General features: G+C 44.6%; 1 protein-coding gene across 3 annotated transcripts in view; it reads right to left on the bottom strand.

Annotated features, from left to right (window-relative positions):
• The window catches only part of FBXW11 (F-box and WD repeat domain containing 11), a 77,105-nt gene extending 60,707 nt beyond the window's left edge, over positions 1 to 16,398 (bottom strand). The window contains exons 1-2 of one of the 3 annotated variants that reach the window (XM_075766911.1): positions 16,239 to 16,398; positions 7,361 to 7,440 (exon numbers count right to left, since the gene is read on the bottom strand). Coding sequence is in view for 2 of the 3 variants with exons in the window: in XM_075766910.1 (XP_075623025.1) it covers positions 16,239 to 16,283 (45 nt within the window). In the remaining variant the exon portion in view is untranslated. The remainder of the gene's footprint in view (positions 1 to 7,360; positions 7,441 to 16,238) is intronic. The other 2 variants (XM_075766910.1, XM_075766909.1) reach the window with 2 other exon arrangements.
• Between the last annotated feature and the right edge of the window lie 5,500 nt (positions 16,399 to 21,898).

The following is a 21,898-nucleotide window of genomic DNA, read 5'->3' as shown; positions in this document are numbered from 1 at the left end:
GTTCCCTTTAAGGACAGAATAGTACATACGCTACATAACCATCAGATAAATTGAGGGAAAAGGATTCAATTCCTCCCTATCGAGCAGTGCACAAGCCCAGCTCTAAAATTTGGCACAGACTTAGCTTTCAATATTTTTCACATAGGCTTCCAATTCAGTTATAACAAACACCAAATCTTTAAAAGAAAAATTCCACACAGATCAAGTTGAAAGTGGAATAACTGGAGGTGAAGACTCAGGGAAAGCGGTTATCGTGCCAGTAACGAGGGGAAGGAGGGAGCCCAGAGCAACTGAAGAGGTTAAAAGGTTAAAAACTTTATTTACTTTTAAATTTTGTATCTTATGAATTAAAAAAAGATAGCCTAATATTTTCATCTCCATGCTAAGGAAAGAAATTAAAGCAAAACCAGGAGAAGAACAACCCTAGCAGCACCAAAATGCACTGGAATCCTCTCCCCTCTTATCCAGCAGGGACGTTGCAATTCCACAGGGATGTTCTGCACTATGCACTCGTCATGCGATGAGTGGGTGTATATACCTTATGTACAGAGGTAAAAATAAACATATTTCTGCTATATTGTATTATTCTTCCTTCAATATGAAAATAAATCACAATTTTCTATTATTAAAAGTTTCTTATTGATGTTTAGGGAAACGTGATTTTTTCATTTAGCTATCAAGTAATTAATTCAGTATATCTATAATTACATTGCAATAACTCACTTTGACATTTCCTCATGCAAACACTTGAAATTTAGTTCCCAGAATTGTTCTAAGATAGTCAACCAGTGACATTAGGGAAACTACCTTAATGTCAACGAGACACCAAAAAAAAAAAAAAAAAAAAAAGAAGATTTTTATATTTTTAAAGAAAGATAGGATATACCGTTCAAACCCACTGACTGTGATAGTGAAGATGCAGGATCTTATATGACCATTTATAGCTCTGCTTCCAAACAAACGCATATAATTCAAGAACCTTCCCTTCTAATCTCTTTCATTATTTAATCCTATTTGGCACAATACCTGAACGGTGTTTCCACAACACTGAACCATCAAAATTGCTGCAGGTATGTGTTAAAATCCAAATCAGTTTTTGCATTTTTAAACACATAGGCCCGGTAAAAATTTCAGTTCTGCTCACATCACTTAGTAAAGTCACTGATTGAGAAATGCAACAAAATTCTCTCTTAAGATTTTCAAATAAGATCTACAAAATTGTGTGTATAATCTGTAAAATTTACCTACACCTACAGAAGTCCACAAATTATACACTAAAAATCACTGGTTTAGGTTATTAGATTGTGTTTTGTTTTAGGAACTACTCTAGCTAAATAAGCTGAATAAGAACTTAAGAGAAATAAGAGTAACTTGAGAACAACTTTTTACTTTATTTCAGAATACATTTAGACACAGAGGCCATTTCTGTGCCAAGTTTAAGCCACACAAAAACCCTTCCACAGTATTATAAAACCCTGAATAAAAGGATTTACAAAAATCACTGGACACTCAGCTGCAGCAACGATATTGCACAATGCTACAAATTAAATATTGCATTCTACTTCACACTAAAAGAGGAATGCACAAATTTTTGTGTGCTTCACTGACATGTTATTTCTTAACCCTGCTTGCACAGGAACTGTCATAAATAAAAGCATAATAGCGTACTAACGATTTAATTTTTGCATAACAAGAGCCTGAACTTACGCCTTCACTTTGCACTTGCCTTTCGTCAGGATCCCAGGGAGCTGCAGCGCTATTTAATAAAGTTTGGGAATGGGAAAACGACACTGGCCAACGGGTGTAATATTAAATGCACGTATAAACCAGTGTCGAACCCACTGGCAGACAACAGAACCATACAGCCTAAGCTAAGGCCAATCAAAATTCCAATTTTAAGGAAGAAACTAATTTGCAATGCAGAGCTTTAATCGACTCACATTAAGATAGGTGTGTGTTCATCTGAACGCACTACCGGCAGGGGAGGAGCGAGCAGATGAAAAGAGGGGCTTCGTGGCATGGAGCGAATGATGCTGAAAGAATAAAGACAAATAGAGAAACCCTCATTCTGATCTTTTAGATCCTTTAGGTTTGGAAAGATTAATACATTAATTTTGTTATTATAGGATTGATTTTCATTCTATATGCAAAGAACTGCTTTGGTGGTCCAGCCTCAGGAATTACATTTCAAGATTTAGGTTTCAATCTTAAATCTCAAATTTAAGAAACCTACGTGAATGGTTGCATTTACATTCAAAATTATAAATTCTCAGTAGTTTCAGTAAAAAAGGAATATGCTTCAATGTCTTTAAATGTCAGATGCTAAGAACTTCTTATATTAATAGTAAAGCATGCAGCAATGTTCTTCCAAGCAATCAACTTTGTAGGTGGTAACTTTTAGGATAGAGGCACAAAAATAAAACCCCATACCTACCAGCCCCTGAACAATCCAAATTTTACATTTACTTTTCACTTCTTATAGGTATACAGCACTGCAATTTTGTTAAAGCACTGTAAAATGTCCCAAAATCTTTCATTTCAGTGCATGTGAAATGAAGAGTTGTGTCACACAGAAATCCCCACAATTTCTTACCCCTTAAAAAAAAAAAAAAATCACCCCTTTATCCTATAAAGCCCACTAATCTGCTCAAGAAATTAATATGGGCTATAGCCTGTGCTCCTGATGGAACTAATTCACCTTTGATATCAAGTGATGGAAATATTGCAATGTCATAATTAAGAATGACAGCATTTACATAAGAAGCCTTATGGCTGGAAGTTTTATAAAGTATTAAAATTGTAACCTCAGAATTTTTCACTGCATTCATTTTATTTATACAAGATAATTTAAGGAATCAAAATTGATTGGTGTATTTACAATTTGGGAAATTCTGTTCTTAAGGCAAAAATACCCTTGGTTTTGAAAAGCAGTTTCTAGACAGAGTCCAGAAAAGATTGGCGAGGGGAGGTATTTTGGAATTTCAAAGAAAAATACAGTAAAACAAATGAGGGAGCTAATTTACTCCATTATTTTTTCTAGGGAGCATGACTAATTATATTAATTCACTGCTCCTGCAACAACTTTTATCTTATGCAGTTCATTACAAAACTAAATTCAATGTAAGAACCTAGCACACCATTCAAGTTCACAAATGCTAAAGTCTGAAATGCTTTTCCCAACTGTCTTGGGACAACAAACCAGCTCCTCAGTAAAGTCAGTTTATGTTCTGGATGTCCACAGGGCTACGAACAGAGCTTTGGACTGGCAAAAAAGGCACAACCAAAAAACTTCAACCTTTGTTCTGAATTCTCTTTGGGTTTTTAGCTATAAGAAACATGCGTGCTATTCAACATTGGTGATTTACTGTTTAATTTACTTTGATTTAGGGCATGGGCCAACAGAACTGATACTTCTTTATTTCCATTAACCATATTGATAAATTTGTGGGTAACTGCTGTTACTTAAACCCCTCCCTATGGCTGGGAATGACAGACACATTCCCCGGTAGCTCAGAGTTAATGCTTCAAAAAGAGGCAATTCTGAAAAGCAAACTTAGACCTAAGGACAGTATGACCATTCATGAAACCTGTATGCTCCCAAGTCAAATTTAACATCAAGCTCAGATCTCAGTTTCTCAAAAATCAGCATTAACCACAATAAGACATTAAAAAAAAAAAATAAAGCAGTAACACTGTTCAAAGGCCTTCAGTATTATTTTACACTTGCCAAGTTCTCAAACTCCATCCCCTTTTGCTAGCTGGGATACCATCAAGATCTTACCTGGTGTTTTCACCTTAAGCGGTTGATTCAAAACAGTGACAAGCAGAACAGTGTTGAACCAACCAGGCATTGGAACAAGTAGTCTGAATATTTGCAAGAGGTGGAAGAGTAAAAATGTCAAAGTATACTCTTAAGTGTGAATACTTAATCAGAAGTAAAGTGTGGGGGCATGCATGTAACACAAATACACGTGTTCTGCAAGTGACAGCCTGGCTTGGCACAATAACTTCTTCACTACGCTGCACGTTTTGGTGCAACATTTAGTATCTTTGCTGAGGTACTCAAAGAAACAATTTACGTCAGATCAATGGCAGTATTTTGCACTCATCCTATTCTCATTTCAAAACCAAGTTGTCCCTTGAGAGATGCAGTGTATCCACATGCTCCATACAAGTTTGTTGGAATCGGTGCCATCACACCACTACCTTTTCCGTGTCCAAAATGCAATCTCACATCCAGTCTTGAGCGTCTGATTTGGAAGGCTGTTGGAGTACCAGTTGTACAATATATTTCCAAAATCCATGGAATTTAACAATGCACTCAAGTGTTCTGCTTTGATTTAAGAACGGCTACATTCTCAGGTCAAGAACCTTGTCTTAGATGTAATTTACTCTCGCATTTCTGTCCTTCAATGAACTACAAATGCAAAAGTGAATTTCTCAAAAACAAGCATCCACAGAGTGGCAAACTCATTTTAACTTGTGAAATGCTTTTGATTATTCCTTTATTGTTATCAGATCATTCTAAAAAAAAATAGGTAACCAATAGCTGAGTCACCCTTCCATTAGAAAAATCCATTTATCTAAATGATTGCCATTCAAAATAAAAATCGCTCAACATTACGACCTTCCAACAGCCATTCAAGATCTGCACACAAGCTTCTTGCATTTGGGGAAAAACACTAAGTGAGGAATCAGGAAATTTAAAGCAAGACAAAGGGAAAATAATTTATCAGATAAATTCTCCTCATTACCACACCGTTCTTCTATAGATAGGACAATGAATTCACGGAAGGGTGATCGATAACGCAGTCCCACTCTGCTCCTGAAGATCAAAGTACGCGTTTGCTACAACAAAATGAATGCTACAAAAGGAATATGGGTTCAGTGGAGAAAAGATTAAATGCTTTCTTTGAATATAACAACAATCTTACTCCATTATAATTTATTCATCAGGATAAGACTCATGAGATGCAGTGTCTCATTTTCAGGAAGATACAAAAGACTAGGAAGAAAATCCCAAGACGTTTATGTAAGTCACTCTGAATGTTAACTGTAATCATCTAAATTTTCCAAAAATACACAGTATTTAAATTAACCCTTGCTTCTTTCATGTACATACATCCCAATTCCCCCAGTTCCAAACCTCCTGAAGTGTGATACTCCTTTCTGCACTAACGTATCCTACGTTACGCATAAAAAGGCCATTTGACAAGAAAAATGGCTTTCCTATGCTCTTATGCAGCAGGAACAGAGGGGTTACAGACATCCACAGACAGCAGCCCACCTGCTCATAGTAAATCAGAACTGGGGCCAGGAAAAAAAGAGAAACATTGAAGAGAGCTAGCACTGCCAACTGAAATAGCAGAAATTTTGAGTGAATAAGTTAAACACTTAGAAAAGCATGGCTCAAACTTGTCTTAGACTCTTTTCTGTATTAACTTTTTAAGGAGGAGGCCTAACACAATCTAAAAATAGTATTAACCCCATCTAATAATCTAGTACAGACAAGGCAGCGTGCACTTCGACTTGACGCGCCAATGCATATGAAGTCTGCGCTCAGTACATAATAAAATGCTAGCTTTGCACTTTCAGGGTTTGGACATCAAATGCTGCAGAGGAATATTTACACAGCCTTTGATAGCTGACTTACATTTTACTTTTTGAAATGTAAGATTCGAAACCCGGGCAAGAACTAAGCCTCCAACTTGCATATACTCCCGCTCAAGTTCAACTTAGCTTTACTACTGCCTTTGGTAGGACTCTCTCATCTTTCAAAAAGTTAAGCAATATTAAATATCATAACATTGGGGATCTTAATCAGCAGGAGTACACATTTATGGTTCCTCTTTCCCCACCCCCCCCACCCCCCAATGTATTTTAAATTATTTCCTCTTTTCAGTTTTCATCATTAAAGATGCCAAGTTGACTTCTGCCTCCCCATTCTCTCATTTTAGAAAAAGGCACACCCTGAACAGCAAACATTCCACGGGAAGATGTTAACTCCAAGGTGAGTCTGATTGGCATGAGGGGCAAATTCAATTGAATATTAGACGAGACTGCAAGAAACGTGTCAGACTAAGGTTAATGAGTATTTCCCTTCGATTTTCCCTCAGGTTTTTTAACAAGAATTAGACTAAAAAAGCATGCCCAAGACTTCTCCACCCTAACCAAATAAAATTCAAGTACTCAAAAAATCAAACCAGGAAACAACAGTACCCTGTGCACAAGCAATTCATTATATATGTATTCATCAATTCAAGTGTAATTTTTGCACAAAATACCACGCCAGCAAAACAAACGCAGAGCTAAAACAATACACGAGATCAACAGCACCTACAAGAGTTTCTTCTACAGTAGATTAAATAACGAGGCCTTAACATTCGCTTTAATAGCCGTCTACAAAAAAGAACACTCAAGCGGCTTAGTGTTATTGCTATTAATATCAAAAGGAATTGAGGCATATTGCTTCGTACTAACTTTAGAAATAAGTTGCCAAGTTCATTAGAGCACTAAGTCACAATAAAGCTGGGCACTAGGAGAGGTGCAGGTCACCTGTCCACACCAGATATTTAACTCACATAGCTTTATCCTCCTATCAGCCAGGGACCCGGCTTTCCTTCCCAATGCACACAAATACCTCCCAAACCTGTCTTTAAGACAGCACACTGTAGCCTTTTATAGTAATTTCAAAATCTCAGATGAATGTGACTCAAAATACAACCATACTCCCCTACTCTGAAATAAGCCCACTATAACTTTCAAGTTCCTCTTGAGATCCGTGCCTTACAACTGGCTCAGCTATGCTTTGAAAACAACTAGGAACACAACTTTGTGTTGAAATCTCATGAAGGATTTAAAAGGCTGACTCCAAATGCTGCCCGCAACAGAGTTTCAAATGATATTTTAGCAGGATGAAGCTACTGGAATTTGTACTACGAACAACTAGACAAGTTCTCTAAACTTCTGATGGACTTATCAGAGAACGTGGCTAGAAATCAGAGCAGATAGCTACTCCTTTCCTGAACTCGACTGAGAAGTTCAACGAAGTCACTGGTGAGGCTTTCTCCTTTCAGAAGCAGGGTCTGTAAAGCTTTCGCTCAGTGCCCCTGTACCTGTACACACTGCTTGCCAGCTCCACAGAAGGCAAGTTTATTGTACGCTCCTAGGGTCGTTTTCCAGGAGCTGCGATTTCCTAACAAATTGCACGTGTATTTACCGAATACGCCCTTCCTTACTCTAAGCTCAGCAGCTAACTTGGTGTGTTCTAACACTTCAAGCAGTTAAAGCAAGATACTGAATTTGCAGACAAACTCATCTAAGCAGAAGCAGCAAGATATAGTACAGGGTGACTTCTTACCTGAAACTTTGTTTCTGGGCTTCAGATCCACCAATCCAGAATGAAAGGGGATTCGAATGGGTTTTCCTTCTCAGACTTGTCTGTTAAAAGAGAGCAGCCAATCATCTTCAGCTTGGTGTATCTACTTCTTTCTTGAACGAAATCCCAACTACGTACTCCTAATGCTGTTAGAGAGACAAGGCAGCCTAGGCACCCTACCAGTCCGGTAACGACTACGTTAGTGGGGTCATCGGATTGGTGGATCTAAGACAGAGAAACGGATTCACGGACAAGAAATTGCTCCTTCCCCTGCCCTGAATCACCCAACGCACAACAAGTGTTTGGGGGCTACAGCTCACTTGGCAGAGATGAAGGGAAGATGAGAAGAAAGTGCAGTGCAAGTAACGAAGCAAACACTAAAGCTTCAGCCGCCAGCTTACGCCTCACAAGCTGCTCCATGACTGCCAGAACGGTAATACATAGGTTTTCAAAACAGCCCAGTACAGTTCTCCTAATTTGCCATATACATGGTCTAAAGCCTTTTACTGGAATGATTATTTCCCTGTCTCCAGGCTCAAAATGGTCTGACTTGCCTTACGCGTCTGCCCCACAAAGACGGAGTCTTCAAGACACTTATGATCTGAATGACAGCACTGAGTTCAGGAAATTCCATGTCTCTGGAAAACAATCTAGAACTAGAAGAGAGGAAGCCAAGACATGCTGCTCCTGAAACAAGAAAAAGTCACCGCTTACTGAGCAAGATGATAGAAGGCCTTCATCCAGCGCTTTCAGCACTACGCTTCGAGTTTAAGTGACTAATTTACAGCAGTTTTAACAGTAACATCTAAGAGAAGACGAAGCCTGCAGAACGCCCGCCCATACTACGTGTGTAACGGAAAGCATACCCTAGACAGAGACCAGACTGCACCTTCCAGTCAGATCTTCAAAAAGTTTGAGATAATGGCCTATAAAATTTCCCCTAACAGCAGCCAGAAGCAACAGCAACGTTTTCTAGAACATAAAGCTGCGACATCCACAGAAGAGCATGCCAACGCTGTCTCTCACCCTTTCCTCCGCTCTCCTAGCCCTCTGGAGAGCTGAACCAGGCGTCCTTCAGCTTCCACAACTGTGTCCCACGTCTCAAAGTCCCAGCAGCTTGGAGAAGGAAGGTTGGGAGAAGCTGTGCCAAGAAACTGTCTCGATGGGGACAGTCATATCCCTGACCACCCAGAGCTACCCGAAGAAAGAAGCATCTTCATCGTGGGGCGATTTTCTGCTTTTCTATCAGTGGTAAAGCAATAGTCGATTTTAGGGCGACATTTCAAGGACAAAGCAGCACTGTAAGCCTGGTGCCACGTCCAATCTATGATTTTTAAGGCTGCCAAGTAAAGCGGTAAGATGTCAAGGCATATGACTCAGAATTTTAAGAGTACAATGTAGCTCAGTAAGAAGCCAGCTATCAAAATTATATAAATGTACTGATTTGCTAAGTCACAACAGAGCCAGCAGGGTGTTGGAAGGAGAGGCACTTCACCATGAAGGCATTCCTTAAAAGTACTCGCAAGCGTTACTGCGCAGGTCTGATTTTTGTCTCGAGATGTGCTGGCGTGATGGAGACAGCCTGAATATCAAGTTTCCCTGGCTAGTCCTTCGCTGCCAAAACAGCATTGCCTAAAAGATTCTCTATCAAATACAAGCTGTAATCGTAACTTAAATTTTGCAAGTATAAATTTCAAAAAGCTGTATCTATTTTTGTCCGAAATCCTTACATTGGCGTGACTGAAAAGGATGGAAGATGTGAACAAGGTATCATCGTACAAAGCATCCTGACATCCATACGCCTTGCAAAAAGGCAAACACTGCAAGTTGTCACAACGCCTTTTGAACCAAAACTCCATTTTCAAGAACTTCTCAACAGTACGAAACTCAGAACGAAGTCCTGCAACTCGTAACACCGAATATACAGTTGTGTTTCTCCTCTAAGTCAATGAGCAAACCAAAATCTTGTAGCGCTGCCACAGCTAGAAGTTGACCCAAAAAGCTTTTTTACCATTTCCCCAGAAAGCACATCAGTCCCTATTCCTAGCAAGTAGGTACCTACCTACAACTTATAAATTTCTCTCTGTATTCATACAAAAAATGGGCCTGGGAAGCTGAACTACTCTTTGATTCCCATTAATAACATTAATTTCCCGGGGTACAGGGATGCAAGTCCCCAGGGGACCTGGACTAACAAAACAACAAAGAAACAACACGCCTTCAAACGCTCCCATCGTTAATTTAGCCTGCATGAGAAGCAAATTAAATTACCAAAAAGAGTCAGTGCTTTTTTGTTGTTAAGATACAAATGGCATTGCGTTATTTTTGCATTATCTGGTTTCGGTCGTGCACTACTTGTACTGGGAAATGTGTGGAAGTGGTACAGGCGAACGGAGTAGGCTGTCAGACGTCACACCACTGAGCTGATAAACACACCAATAAACTGGGGAAGGAAGGGATTTTCCAGAAAAAGTGGATTTTCTGTGAATAATGAAGCATTATCCATACTATGAAAATCAAACCGAGGAATCAGATTATATAACAACATAAACAGTGTCATTAGTATAAAGAAGACATCGCCAGAGAAAAATAAGTATTGTTATTAATCAGCATTAAAGAACTCAGTAAATATTCTCATTTTCCTTCAATTTATTTGCTCTCTTGTAACAACAACAACAGTAACAAAAAATTACTTGTCATAGAGCAGCCCTCTTATAACCATGGTCTCTTATTCTCTCCCACACATCATTCTTCTTGCATTGGCACGTTTGCTGCAACATCCATTTCATTTTAAACCCATCAGCAATCTCACTTTGCACGCCGCTGCACAAGCAAAGCTGCACAGGAAGATGAAACTGAAAATGCCAAAGCAACAGTGACCTCAAAACTCCCCAGCAATAAAACGTAATGCATCAAAAGACATACATCAAGTCGACTGTACAAGTGGCGAAGGTGTTTTCTAAAACACACGTGAAATGAAAAGGTACATCCATCCTTCAAGGAGCGTTCCCGAGTCTCTCTGAGGGTACAGCTTGTAACAAGGCAGTTTGTTTTGCTGAGATGCTGCTGCAACGCTTATAGGTGACCCAAATTTTTAGCAACGTTCAACAACTCTGCCTAAGGGACAGAGTCAGCACAGTCTGACACGCAGAAATGGCATACGTGTCCTTTACAACTTTTTAAAGGAGCAACCCAATAGCACTTTGGAGAGGGCAGCTGGCACGCACACCAGCGTGCCTGCAGAGATGTGATCTCATTCCACAGTGACACCTGGACGCTGGATTTACGAGCACAATTCGGGACCTCTCGGTCCCAAGCCAGCGCTCACAGGCAACTCATCGCCCTGAAAACTTCCCAGCGGTGCTCGCACACGCAGGTGCTCATACGCGCATTGCAGGCAGCAAGGGAACTTTCTCTGCTGCATCTTACTCGCTCAGCATTGTTGCAAAGGTTGAAAAATTTAGTCACGTTAGAGAATTTAACTGCGTTGCGAGGCAAAATAAGTCTCTGGATCTCAAAAGAGATTTAAAAAGCCTTTGGTGAAACACCAGCGTTTAGTCTCCCCAAGAAACTAACTTTTTTTCTATTAGACCTAAAAGCAATCTAGTTTCAGAATTATCCCTACAAACGGAGCATCGGCAGTTTTCCATCACCCGTATAAACCGATGGCTGCTGCCACAGCCATCACAAACTTCAGATCACTTTTTTCTTTGTAACCTCTCTTCCGCATCTTTGTATTCTCCTTCTTCCCTTTGCCACCCCATTTCCCCACTCAGCCTATTGTTTCATCTAACCCTTCCCAAAAGATACAGCTTTCCACGCTTCTTTGTCCACCTCCCTCATTTCATCAGCACTCTGCTGGCTCTGAATTTGGCTGCCTTGCTCTAATTCATTTTCTTAAGCTCTTCCTTCCCATTTTCTGCACCACTGCCAAAGTCACAGCAATCTATTCTCTTTATATTTGCATCCTTCCTCTCACAGGCACTCTCTGAAATGTGACTGTCAATCTGACGGCCTGTGCAGCAGCACAGATCTTAATCCCCTGCCCCAAAGGCTCATCTGTGATTTCCTAACAGCCACCTAACCACCACCTCTTTAGATAGCTGCTCTAACCATTTCCTTTTTTCCCCCCCATGTATGAAACTGCCCAGCATGCCACCAACTGCATGCTTAAATGTCTGACACGCAGCTCTCAACTCTAAATTAGCTACCGCAGATTAAAAAAAAAAAAAAAAAGATAACTGCAAAGCAAATGGATTGTTATCCTACAGAAGAGAGCACAACTAGTTTACACGCAGGTTTACAAACGTCTTGCTCTCCATCTACTCCCAGCCTTCGATTAAGAAGCAGTCACATTTTAGCTAGAACAGTACCTCCTTTGTTTCAGATGCAAAGATGATCGTTGCCTAGCCCATCTGTATCGCTGCAAAAGTAAACTCTTTGAAGGGATTCCTCCAAGAACGTGTGGAAAAGAATTCACGAAAACGTAACTGCCCATTTTGCGTGCAATGATTGAGACAGGGAAGAAAAAAGCCAGAACGTTACAGCCCGACTGAGACCCATAAGGCAGCTGTATTTTAGTTTCCAAACAGAATGCTAAGATTTCTTTTTGCACTGTAAAGCTTTAAATAGTTTTGGGGGCACAGCCATCTCCAGTTGCAGTAACCAAGGAACTTCAGGTACCGCCAGCATGACTTAGAGAAGAGGCTCCTGCTGGCAAGGCATGCCTATGTGAAATACTTTATTCCGAGATTTTGTTATCTTTTGGATTTGAAGACCTTCAGCTCACATCAAAGTTCTGCCAGGAGAAACTGAAAGACTTGTGGCAAGATATTCAATTAGAGTTCTTCATTTATTATTTACAGAGGCACTTAAACACTGGACATTTTTATGAGAGACAGAGAGAGACATTCTAGACAGTGAAGGCAATATATGAGGAAGAATATTTTCCATATAGATAACTTTAAGATACAAATGCTAATTCAAAGTAAACAAGTGCTTGTTGGTTTTATTCCTAGGCGTGGTCTTTCCATAATCTGCTCATGCTACTACCACGGAGCGATGTTATATTGAATTTAAACTGCCAGCTCTGCAGCGGGGGGGGTGTCTGTGTTTGGAGAACAGCATGCACATCAAGGACACAGTGGAAAGACAGATGATAATAAGCTCAGTAAGTGAGAGAATTTACACGCAGTTGGCTTTCTGCTTCAGTAACCGTGTCCCATAGGTGCCTGCTGGGTGCAAGAGTCTCAGAGCAACAGATTTATTTTTTTTTATATACTACCCACATCTTATGCTGCAGGCAGTTCGTCCCATAAACGTGTAGCTTTTTAACCTGTATAAAAATACATCTTCGCCATGCTTATGTATTCTTTTACAACCACTTTAATACAAACTGAGAATTACTCCCTACTTTGAAAGTCTGCTGGTAAAAGCATGGTTCCGTGAAGCTTTCTGAGAAACTGAAAAACACAAGGCTTTTAGCAGGCATCGAAGATAAACGCATATATGGGTTTGATGCAACTGAGCAATACAGACTTTACACACAACTCAGAATTTTACCTCAGAAATAAGGTAAAAAACCCCCTTATTTCACAAAGCATCGTTGATGGTACTTCACCTTAAGAAAGAAAAAAGTTTGATTCTTTAAAGGAGCAAAGAGGTTACAGTTATCTAATTGCACAGAGAAAATCAAAACCAGGGGAAGAAAGAGCCCTTTCAATCATTTTGGCTGGCCCTCCATCTGTTCTGGATTACTTCCTTACTACTCATTTTCTAATAGGTTGCCCACTCAGACAAAGCATTTAACTGAGACAGCGTAAGTACGAAGGTATCTAAACTAAAACCACCCCTGTCAGATCCCTGTTAGCCTAAATCTGGACCTCCCGCAGTCAACACAAGGTGAACTTTGAGGCCTCGTGCCTCTTGAAATCACCTCTACAGGCAACGGGTATCTTCCCTGTGGAGTTAGATACCATCTACAAATGAAATGTCATAACTAAATCAATTGCTCATCACGGTTAAAATGGCTAGATGACATGATGTGCAAATCTAGAACAAGACATGCAAAGCCCTAAGCTGTCCTAAAAGATACAGTGACTTCAGAGCACTCGCTAAGACTTCATACGGCAAATGAAAGTTGTCGCTCTGAAACCTTAAAATATTTCTCTGAGATTCCAGCTTTAAAAATAGAACAGTATTATTTCCATGACTGATTTTTCTTTAAATAAATGCAAATGATCTATCCAGTAAAGGCACAGTCGAGGGCTAGAACATCGGGTTCTGAAACTTCCGTGCAACTAACATGTTGACACGTTATCTCTTATTTATCAGCCACTCAGAATTATATTGTATTTGCTCTTCGGAACTTTCGCATCATAGGTTTGCTCCTGTAATTGCTATAGATTCATCCTTGGCATTGGAAGGAAGTGATCGAGTACCCAACGTGCACCAAACCCAATCTCCTGTATCAAAGAGAGGCGTAAAACATCCTGCTTTTAGTAAACAGTAACATTCTTAAAAAGAAAAGCATCGCGCTAAGCCTGAGTGGCTAAGAGGATCCCTGCTTTAGGGATGTTTGCCACCAGCATTAACAGCCGATACAAGAGTTTGCATATAATACTGAAATCACTGACCGAAAACTCTGTCAATACGGCTTCTGCTTTGTGTATTTAAACAAATCTTCCGGAGAATCTTATCTTCTACAACACACAAGAAGGCAAAACCTCCAAGCCATGTCTTCATTTAGGAATGACTTTCAATGATTTTAGTGAAACATTTACGCTCAAACGCAAGTGCTTCTATCCAAGCCTTCCCTAAGCTTGAAATTAAATTCAGCTACCAACTACATTTTAGAGAGTATCATTTTCTACTGGAAACTACGGAATTAACCGGTCATCTTATTAAATTTTTATATTTATTAATTTCTTGTGAAAGAGAGAAAAATTTGTTACTTAAACCTCCTACCACCTAATAAAAATCTTAATAACCCCCATCAATATTTGCATCGATTAAGCACATTTCCCAGGTCCAACTGTAAACAGAGGGTACAACAAATTATCAGCAAAAGTTACATTTCCTTCTGCCTGCTAACAATTTGGCCCTGAATAGAAGAAACTTCTAAAACAGGAGAGCATTTATAAAAAGACGAGCAAGAAAGTTGAGCGAGGCAAACACACCTTCCAGCCTCAAATGCTTTTTTTAGCGCCTCACATAACCCCAGGCTGAGGACTTATTAGTAACCCTCCATTTCCAGGTGGGATAAAAAGCCCCCAGAACTCACTTTACACCTCAGAAATTTAGCGGACATCTTTTCTGTAGGCGACTCGTCCTGTAACGGATACCCGCACAGCTGCCCCCAGCCTTTATCCTCCACGCCGCTGCAGTCCACTAACGCGGAAACAGTTCTGATGTCACCCACGGTTAAGTGCAAGATCACCGAATCGATAGGGATGAGGAAAGGAGGCTCACGAAGTACAGCTTTTAAGCTACTGGCCTCAGTGATTAGAAACAAATACAGAAAGAATTGCAAAGGTTTTGGGGGGTTTACCTTTTTTTTTCTTTTTTCTTGTTTTTTTTTTGTAATTTCTGCTACTTGAGAGCAGACAACACCTGACCAAAGTTTGTATTTTCCAGATCAGGTAGTTTAGCAAACTAAAAAACCCATTTAATGTCTCCACTGAACCCAGCTCACCTTCAGTGTGCCTCAAAAGCCATTTTTTTTGCATTTTACCGTCCAATTCTGCAGCATTTAATGAAATTTTGTATGTGAAAGCAAATGATGCTTATGACAAATAAACTAGAAGATATTTACTGATTATTATTCTCTCTCAGCTCCTAACTTAATTTTATTCATCCCTAAAGGCAGTAAAATTAGGGCCTCCTAATTTTTGGCTACAAACATCTATGATTTGCTTATATTAAAAAAAAAAAAAAAAATTTTTTTTCCAAAAACAACCTCCTCTTTCTATTGCTTCCATCTGGCCGCCTCTCCACTAACCCGAATTTAGCGGCGTGAGCGTTAATTAGGGGGGGGATAACAAATACACCCGTTAGGTCTAGGTCGATAATCCCCTGCGTGCTGCCCCGGGAAGACGGGAGCTGCCCCCCGCACCGACCCGAGCGGCACCGCTGCTGGAGGAGCCCCAAATCCTCCCGTTGGAAGTGTAAATCCCCCCCCCCAGCCCACCCCCCCACCCACCCCGGGGCCCGCCGGCCTCTCGCAAGTGCCACCGGGGAGGGCCCCGGGACGGCTCCGGCGGGGCGGTGGTGCGGGGAGGCCCCGGCGGGAAACGAGAGGCTGCGGCTCGGGGAGGGGGGCGGCGGGAGCCCGAGCCCCGCACGGCCGGTGTGCTCCGGGGCATTTCGGTTTCGGTTTTTGCAGCGTGTCCGCATCACCGAGCGCGATTTTCCGCGCCTCCCAGCCCGGCTCCTGCCTTTTGGGGGGGGGGGGGGGGGATTTAGTGGTGCGGTTTGATTTTCTTTCTTTTTTTTTTTTTTTTAATTAAATTAAAGCGCTCGTCGCGCCCCGGCCTGCGCCGGGAGGATCGACCGGCGGCCGCGGTGGAGGAGCGGAGCGGAGCGCAGCCGATCCCCGGGGCGGCGGGAGGAGCCGAGCGGGCCGGGGGCGCCGGCGGCGGGGCGGGCCTGGGCCGGGGCCGAACGCGGCCTCGCCGGAGTCACCTTCGCGGCGGGGCGGCGGCGCCGGACCCACCCGCAGGCCCGGGCGCGGCGGCGGGGCCTACCGGCGGGCGGAGGAACGGGGAGAGCTGGGGAAGGGCGGGGGAAGAGGTGCTGGGGGAACGGGGACGGACGGCGGCGGCGCGGGGAGGGGGGTGCGCGGGAGGCGGGGGTCACTCACCATCAGCTCGATGGTCTTGTCCTCGATCACCGAGTCGGGCTCCATAGCGGCGGGCAGCTCCGCCGCGGCGCCCCGCCCGCCCCCCGCCGCCGCCGCCGCCTCCCCGCGCCCGCCAGGCCCCGCCGCCACCGCCGCTCGCCCGCCCGCCCCCCCCCCCACCGCCGCGCGCGCACACACACCACACACACCACACACACACGCGCACGCGCCAACGCACGCACGCTGCGTCCTCCGCGACGTCCCCGACGCCCGGAAGAAAAGAAAAGAAAAGAAAAACACCCACACACCCCCCCCACACACACACACCCCCACACACCCCCCCCCACACACACCCGCACACACACACACCCCCCACCCACACACACACACCCCCCTACACACCCCCCCCACCCACACACACCCCCCCCGCCTCTGGGAACCGACCACAACTCCCAGCGGCCCCGCGGCTCCTGCGCCGCCATTGGCTGCGGGCGGCTCCCGGCGTGCCCCGCGGCCAGCGCGGGGGGTGCTGGGAGCGGCGGGGGTGCCCGGGCCGCGGGGGCCCGGCCGGGGCCGTGTGGCGGTGTGGGGCCGCGGCCCGCCCTGCCTCAGGGATTCCCTCCCCCCGCGGAGCCCGGGGCGCGCCGCCCGACGGCACCGACCTGGATAGCCACCGCCGCGGGGCCCAGCCGCGCCCGGTGTCTCTCCCGGGGAGCGGCACCGGCACTGGGGCCGCCCCGTCTCAGTCAGGGCAAAGCGGCGCCTCGGCCCAAAGGCGGGGTGAGGGGACGAGCGGCGGGGCTTCACGGGGGGAGCGCAGGGGCCGAGAAGGACGGCGTCTCCTCTCGCCGCGCTGCCCGGGACCGGGGTCCTTTCCGCAGAACCGAACCGGAGGAGCGTGCCGGCCGTCCTGCCCCGTTTCTTACGGTGCCCGTTTGTGGCAGAGGAAATGGCGTGGGGTTTGCTGCAGGATGCCGGGGGTCAGAAGCTGGAGGACGCCTTTGAGACCCCACCGTCTGCTCGCCCTGCGCTCTCCTGCCCTCCCACCTTTCCCTGTCCCGACTTATCAAATTAACAACTTTAAGTAGATGACTTTATCTCGCCCGCAATAAATTCACTTCGTCTGAGTCAGGTTTAACATCCTAGCATTGAACCAGGAGTTGGCTTCATTTCGTTTTCCTGCTTTTGTACCTAGACCAACGGAGGGCCCAAAGGGAGGGCAGAACCTTCCGGCAGCCGGTCCCTAGGAGAATCCCCGCGTCGGCTACGGAGCACGCACAAGGAAGCGTCTCTCAAATCCTTTTGACTTACCCAGAGAGGAAGTTGGCCCCTGTCTTTGTGCCGCATCTGAGGACTACGTTTCTAATTTTTAATCAAGAAAACACTTGGTGGGAAGCAGGACGAGCTCAGGAGGAGTGGCCAAGTCAGGCACGCTTTGGTCAATGTCAGAGTGAGGTTTATTTTAGGATTTGCAAAGAGTAACACTTTCATAAAGACCAATACTTTGGTTGGTGTTGTAGCTAATTGCTGCAAGCTGTTAACACACCTCTGACCGAGTTTCTTCTCAGCGGCAGAGCTGGGTATTACCCGCTGAGCCCCAAATGACGGTTAAAACCCCAGAGCAGTTGCAGCACGTGACGGTACCTTAGGAAATAAGAAACCTCACCGTCCGAGCCCCTGCACAGCTGCGGCGTAACGGGAGGAGGCATCGCCGCCTGGGACCCGCAGTCCTCCCGGTGCTCCCGATCGGTCCGTAGGGACCTGCAGTTGGAGGATGGGACTTGCTTTGTTTAACAAACTAAAGCACCAACAGTAGTTTATTTTTACCTTTTTCCTCGTAAAACAGTGAATACACGGAAGCTTGTTAGCATAATGTTTTTTAGAATTACCAAACTATTAAGCAGCGTTGGGTTTTTTTCCTGAGGTGGTGTTAAGAAATGAAAATAGAACCCATGAAAAATGCCAGCTTCTGCAAACGGTACTTAATTAGGAAAGCATTACAGTATGCAGAACCACGTGCTGATTCTGCACGCTCCACTGTTTATTTAATAAACAGTTTTATTTAATAAGTCCTATTCTGTCCAGTCACATGCCTCAGAACTTATCTTGCTGGCTTTGTTCGGTCAGGCATTAGTGTCAGCGCTTTTAAACGGAGTAGTACCAATTTCTGCTTGCCTTGCTACTCCAGCTGCGCAGCGGAGGTCCACCCCACCGCGGATATACTGAAATGGGATTATTTACCGACTGCCAGCGGGCACAGCATTGGGAAAATAAGCGGATGGTCCTTGTAGATGAAGACAAAGGGGTGAATAAAAAGCCTGAAAAGGAGATGCGCCGTACTTGTGAGGAAACGTGGAAACACTTGGGTAAGGTGGCGGCGTTTCCATCCAGCTAATCGCAGCCCTTCGGAACGAGCAGCTTTTTCAACCTCTGGGGTCTGTATCCTGCTGGCAAACCGCGGCTCGCCGCCATCCTCCGCTACCACTGCCGCGGAGAGGCACCGAGCATCCGCAGGCTTCGGCTGCCGGGAGCGTCAGGTGGGGTTACGGGATCGGCGACACCAAAAGCTCAGGTGCTTTGGGTGACCGAGGGCACGCGGGCTGCGATCCGATGACACAGCAGGGACCGAATGTGTTTGTAGACGTTGGAAATTGGAAGCAAAAAAATGTCCTAAGCAGCAATCTGATGTGACAGCACAGCACTAGTGACTCTGTGCTGGCAATGAAAATGGACACAGTAGCTTCAGCCTAAGCGTTTTTCCCGTTACCCGTTTAAACCTCTGCCAAACAGTTAAGATGAACAAATGTAAATGTCAGAAAGTTCTTTCCTACTGACAACACACCTGCTCTACAGTACATTTATGTCAGCAGAAATGTATTTTATTAATTGAAAAATGCTTAAAAGAATACTTATGACGAGGTCTAAACTCTTCTCATAGCATTTAAAACCGTAAAGCAAGAGCAGCAGATCTCCTTCCCCATCAAACTGCTGCTGCTCAGAGTCTGGGGGTGAAACTTTGACGTGTCAAACCTGGGCACTGGGGCTGACAGCTGAGCTGAATTCTTTCCACTTTCACATCACGACCTATAACAAAGGACTCGCAGGTCAAATTATACCCCGTCCTTCACGTTGTGTAATGCCACCGACCTCGGTGAGCTCACAAAGGTGTCACCGAGACCAAGGTGGGACAAAATCCAGCTTGCTTTTGCTCTCCCTCTAATCAGACGTTCGCTCTGTAGATCAAGCAAGGCAGCAGATATTTGTTTGTGACACCAAAGTAAAAAATCAGCATGTCTCAGTCTAAATATACGCAGGGAAGAGATCTGGTGACTGGGACAATGCTATTTTACATGGCACTTTCCAAAGTACAGCTGCACAGTCAGGCGAGTTTGACTACGGAAAGGATTGCCCAGAACATAGGAAAAGAGAAAAAAAAAAAGGCAAAAATCCTCCAGTTCTTTGCAGAAAGAGTAAATCTGTGGTCTCGTTCTGGCAGTCTGAATGGTTAACGCATTGCAACGACGGACGAAGCAGGGCAGAAGCAGGCGTGGGTCTTTAAAACTGTGGCACGACCTGCCAGTAATCTCCTTTTAATTGCATGGAAAAAAAAGCAATTTCTATGATATGGGAGAGAAAAATGTTGAAAATAATTAAGGAAAGCATTATTAAAAAAAAAAAACCCACTTTTTTTTTTGCTTTAGTGCAGAACACCAAGAAAAAGCAGGAGAAGGGCATATCAATCCTTAAATTGTTTCTGAGCAACTCGTGACTTAAGAGCTCATCAGGACCGAGCGATGTGTCCAAGGCAAGGTCTAATAAGATGGATGAAAACATCAGGGTTTTGATAAATTTATTCTGAGATCCAAACCCACTGGGTTCTGCTGGAGCTGAACACTCTATTCCCACGACTACGTGAACTGGACGACTGCACTAAGTTGAGGAGCACGTCTCTGGGTGTGTGCTCCGAATTCGGGTTAACGCAAGGCTGTACCACCGGCTCCTCCGTGTGTGTACGGCCAGTTGCTGACAGATCTGTGTCACGCATCTGCACGGCGGCAAAGCAGGGCCAAAGCTGGTCATTAGCTCTAACGATGACCTTGTTTAAGTGGAAGCACACCAGGGTGGTGGGGCAGTTTCAGCCTCAGAGGACTCGCTCTGCCAGTTTTCCGGCGAGGATGAGGACCAGGGGGAAGTAGAAGAGGGAAAGCCCCGGCACCAGTGAACCGGAGATACCTCCACATTGTGCAACAGCACGAGAATTAAGGTTGGCGTCATCCTCACCATATTGAAGCAAAAGTAATTGTGCGTTTAAAAGAAAGCCCTGGAAAGGTTGTGTCACGGGTGCAAAGACTGGCACTACCCCAAAGGTGTGGGCATCCGAGTGACGGTGTCCGCTCTGCGAGGGGGCCAGAGGCTGTCCCGAAGAGCCGGGGATGTGCCGGGATGCAGCCCCAACCCAGACCGTCCCCCCTGGGCTGGGACCTCTATCGAAACTCAGCTGTCGCTTGAAGTCCGCATTATCCGTACGTTCATTGCGTGATGCACCGTATTTCTCTCCCAACAGGTATTTTCCAGCAGAGAGAGGACAAACTGCATCGGGACCGGGCGGGCGGCGTGGGGGGAGCCCGGCAGGGAGCCACGCTGCCAGCCCTGGAGCCTGCCCAGTCCCGCGGAAGGATTTGCTCACTAATCCCCTCCAACCTCTTCTCGCACACGGGCAGGTCTGTCTGCAGCTCACGCTGCCATGGGCCAGCACCCCAAAAAGCACCTGGGGGAGGATACTGGGACCAACACAGTAGAGAAATATTTCCCAGGTAGGACACAATTCAATTTTTTTCTCCCCAAATCTTTTCTGTAGAATAAAGTGATTTATTTTTAAATTTCTGCAATTTTTTTAGGCCTCGAATAGCCCAGTCAGGTGGCAGTCATCCTGTCAGGCCGTCCCTTATTCCAGGGCTCCCGCTTGGTGTTAAAACACCCACGGGACGAGGATAAAAGCAACCGGCCATGGGTGTCTCCCAGACAGGCTCCTCCATACCAGCAGGCAAGGACGCTGCCCCCAGTCCCACCGCAGCTCCAGCAAGGCTGCAGACAGGTGGAAAAAAAGAATAAAAAAAAAAAAATAAGAGACAGGCAGCGGAAAAACGACACAATCTCTGGGATTTGCTCTGGAGCTGGTAGGAGGTAGCTGCTCAAATCCTCCGGCAGCTCTGTGGGTATCCATTTCCCAAACTTCAGATGCCTTCCCGAAATCCCCAGCCTAACATAGTCTACTCACTAAACCCCTCGTCTGAGGATCTTGCAATCATTTATTTGGCTGTTTGGATAGGGATCAGAGGTTACTCAATGGCCAGTGACAAGTTACAGCACAAGAAAAGCAAGGGCAGGTACATTTCAAATGCTCCTGCTGGAAGAATAATTATTGAACTTAGAGCTGGTAGGAGTAAGAAAGATATAAATAAATGTTCTTGTTAGGACAGGGACCAGTGCACTTGAAGTATGAAAACGTTTATTCTTCCTTCAAAGAAGTATTTTGTAGTCAATCTGGGGTGACACTGGGTTTGGTGATTTTTTTAAAGACCTGGAAAAACCCTGAGCAGATTTGGAAGGAGTCTTACCCAGTAACAGATGCACTAACTCTGCCACCACCCAGACAGAAGCAGCCGGTCCTTCTCCAGCTC

The sequence above is a fragment of the Balearica regulorum genome, chromosome 14 (genome assembly GCF_011004875.1).
Source record: "Balearica regulorum gibbericeps isolate bBalReg1 chromosome 14, bBalReg1.pri, whole genome shotgun sequence".
NCBI lineage: Eukaryota > Metazoa > Chordata > Aves > Gruiformes > Gruidae > Balearica > Balearica regulorum.
The sequence above is the reverse complement of the archived record's forward strand: the minus strand, read 5'-3'. Positions and strand labels throughout refer to the sequence as shown.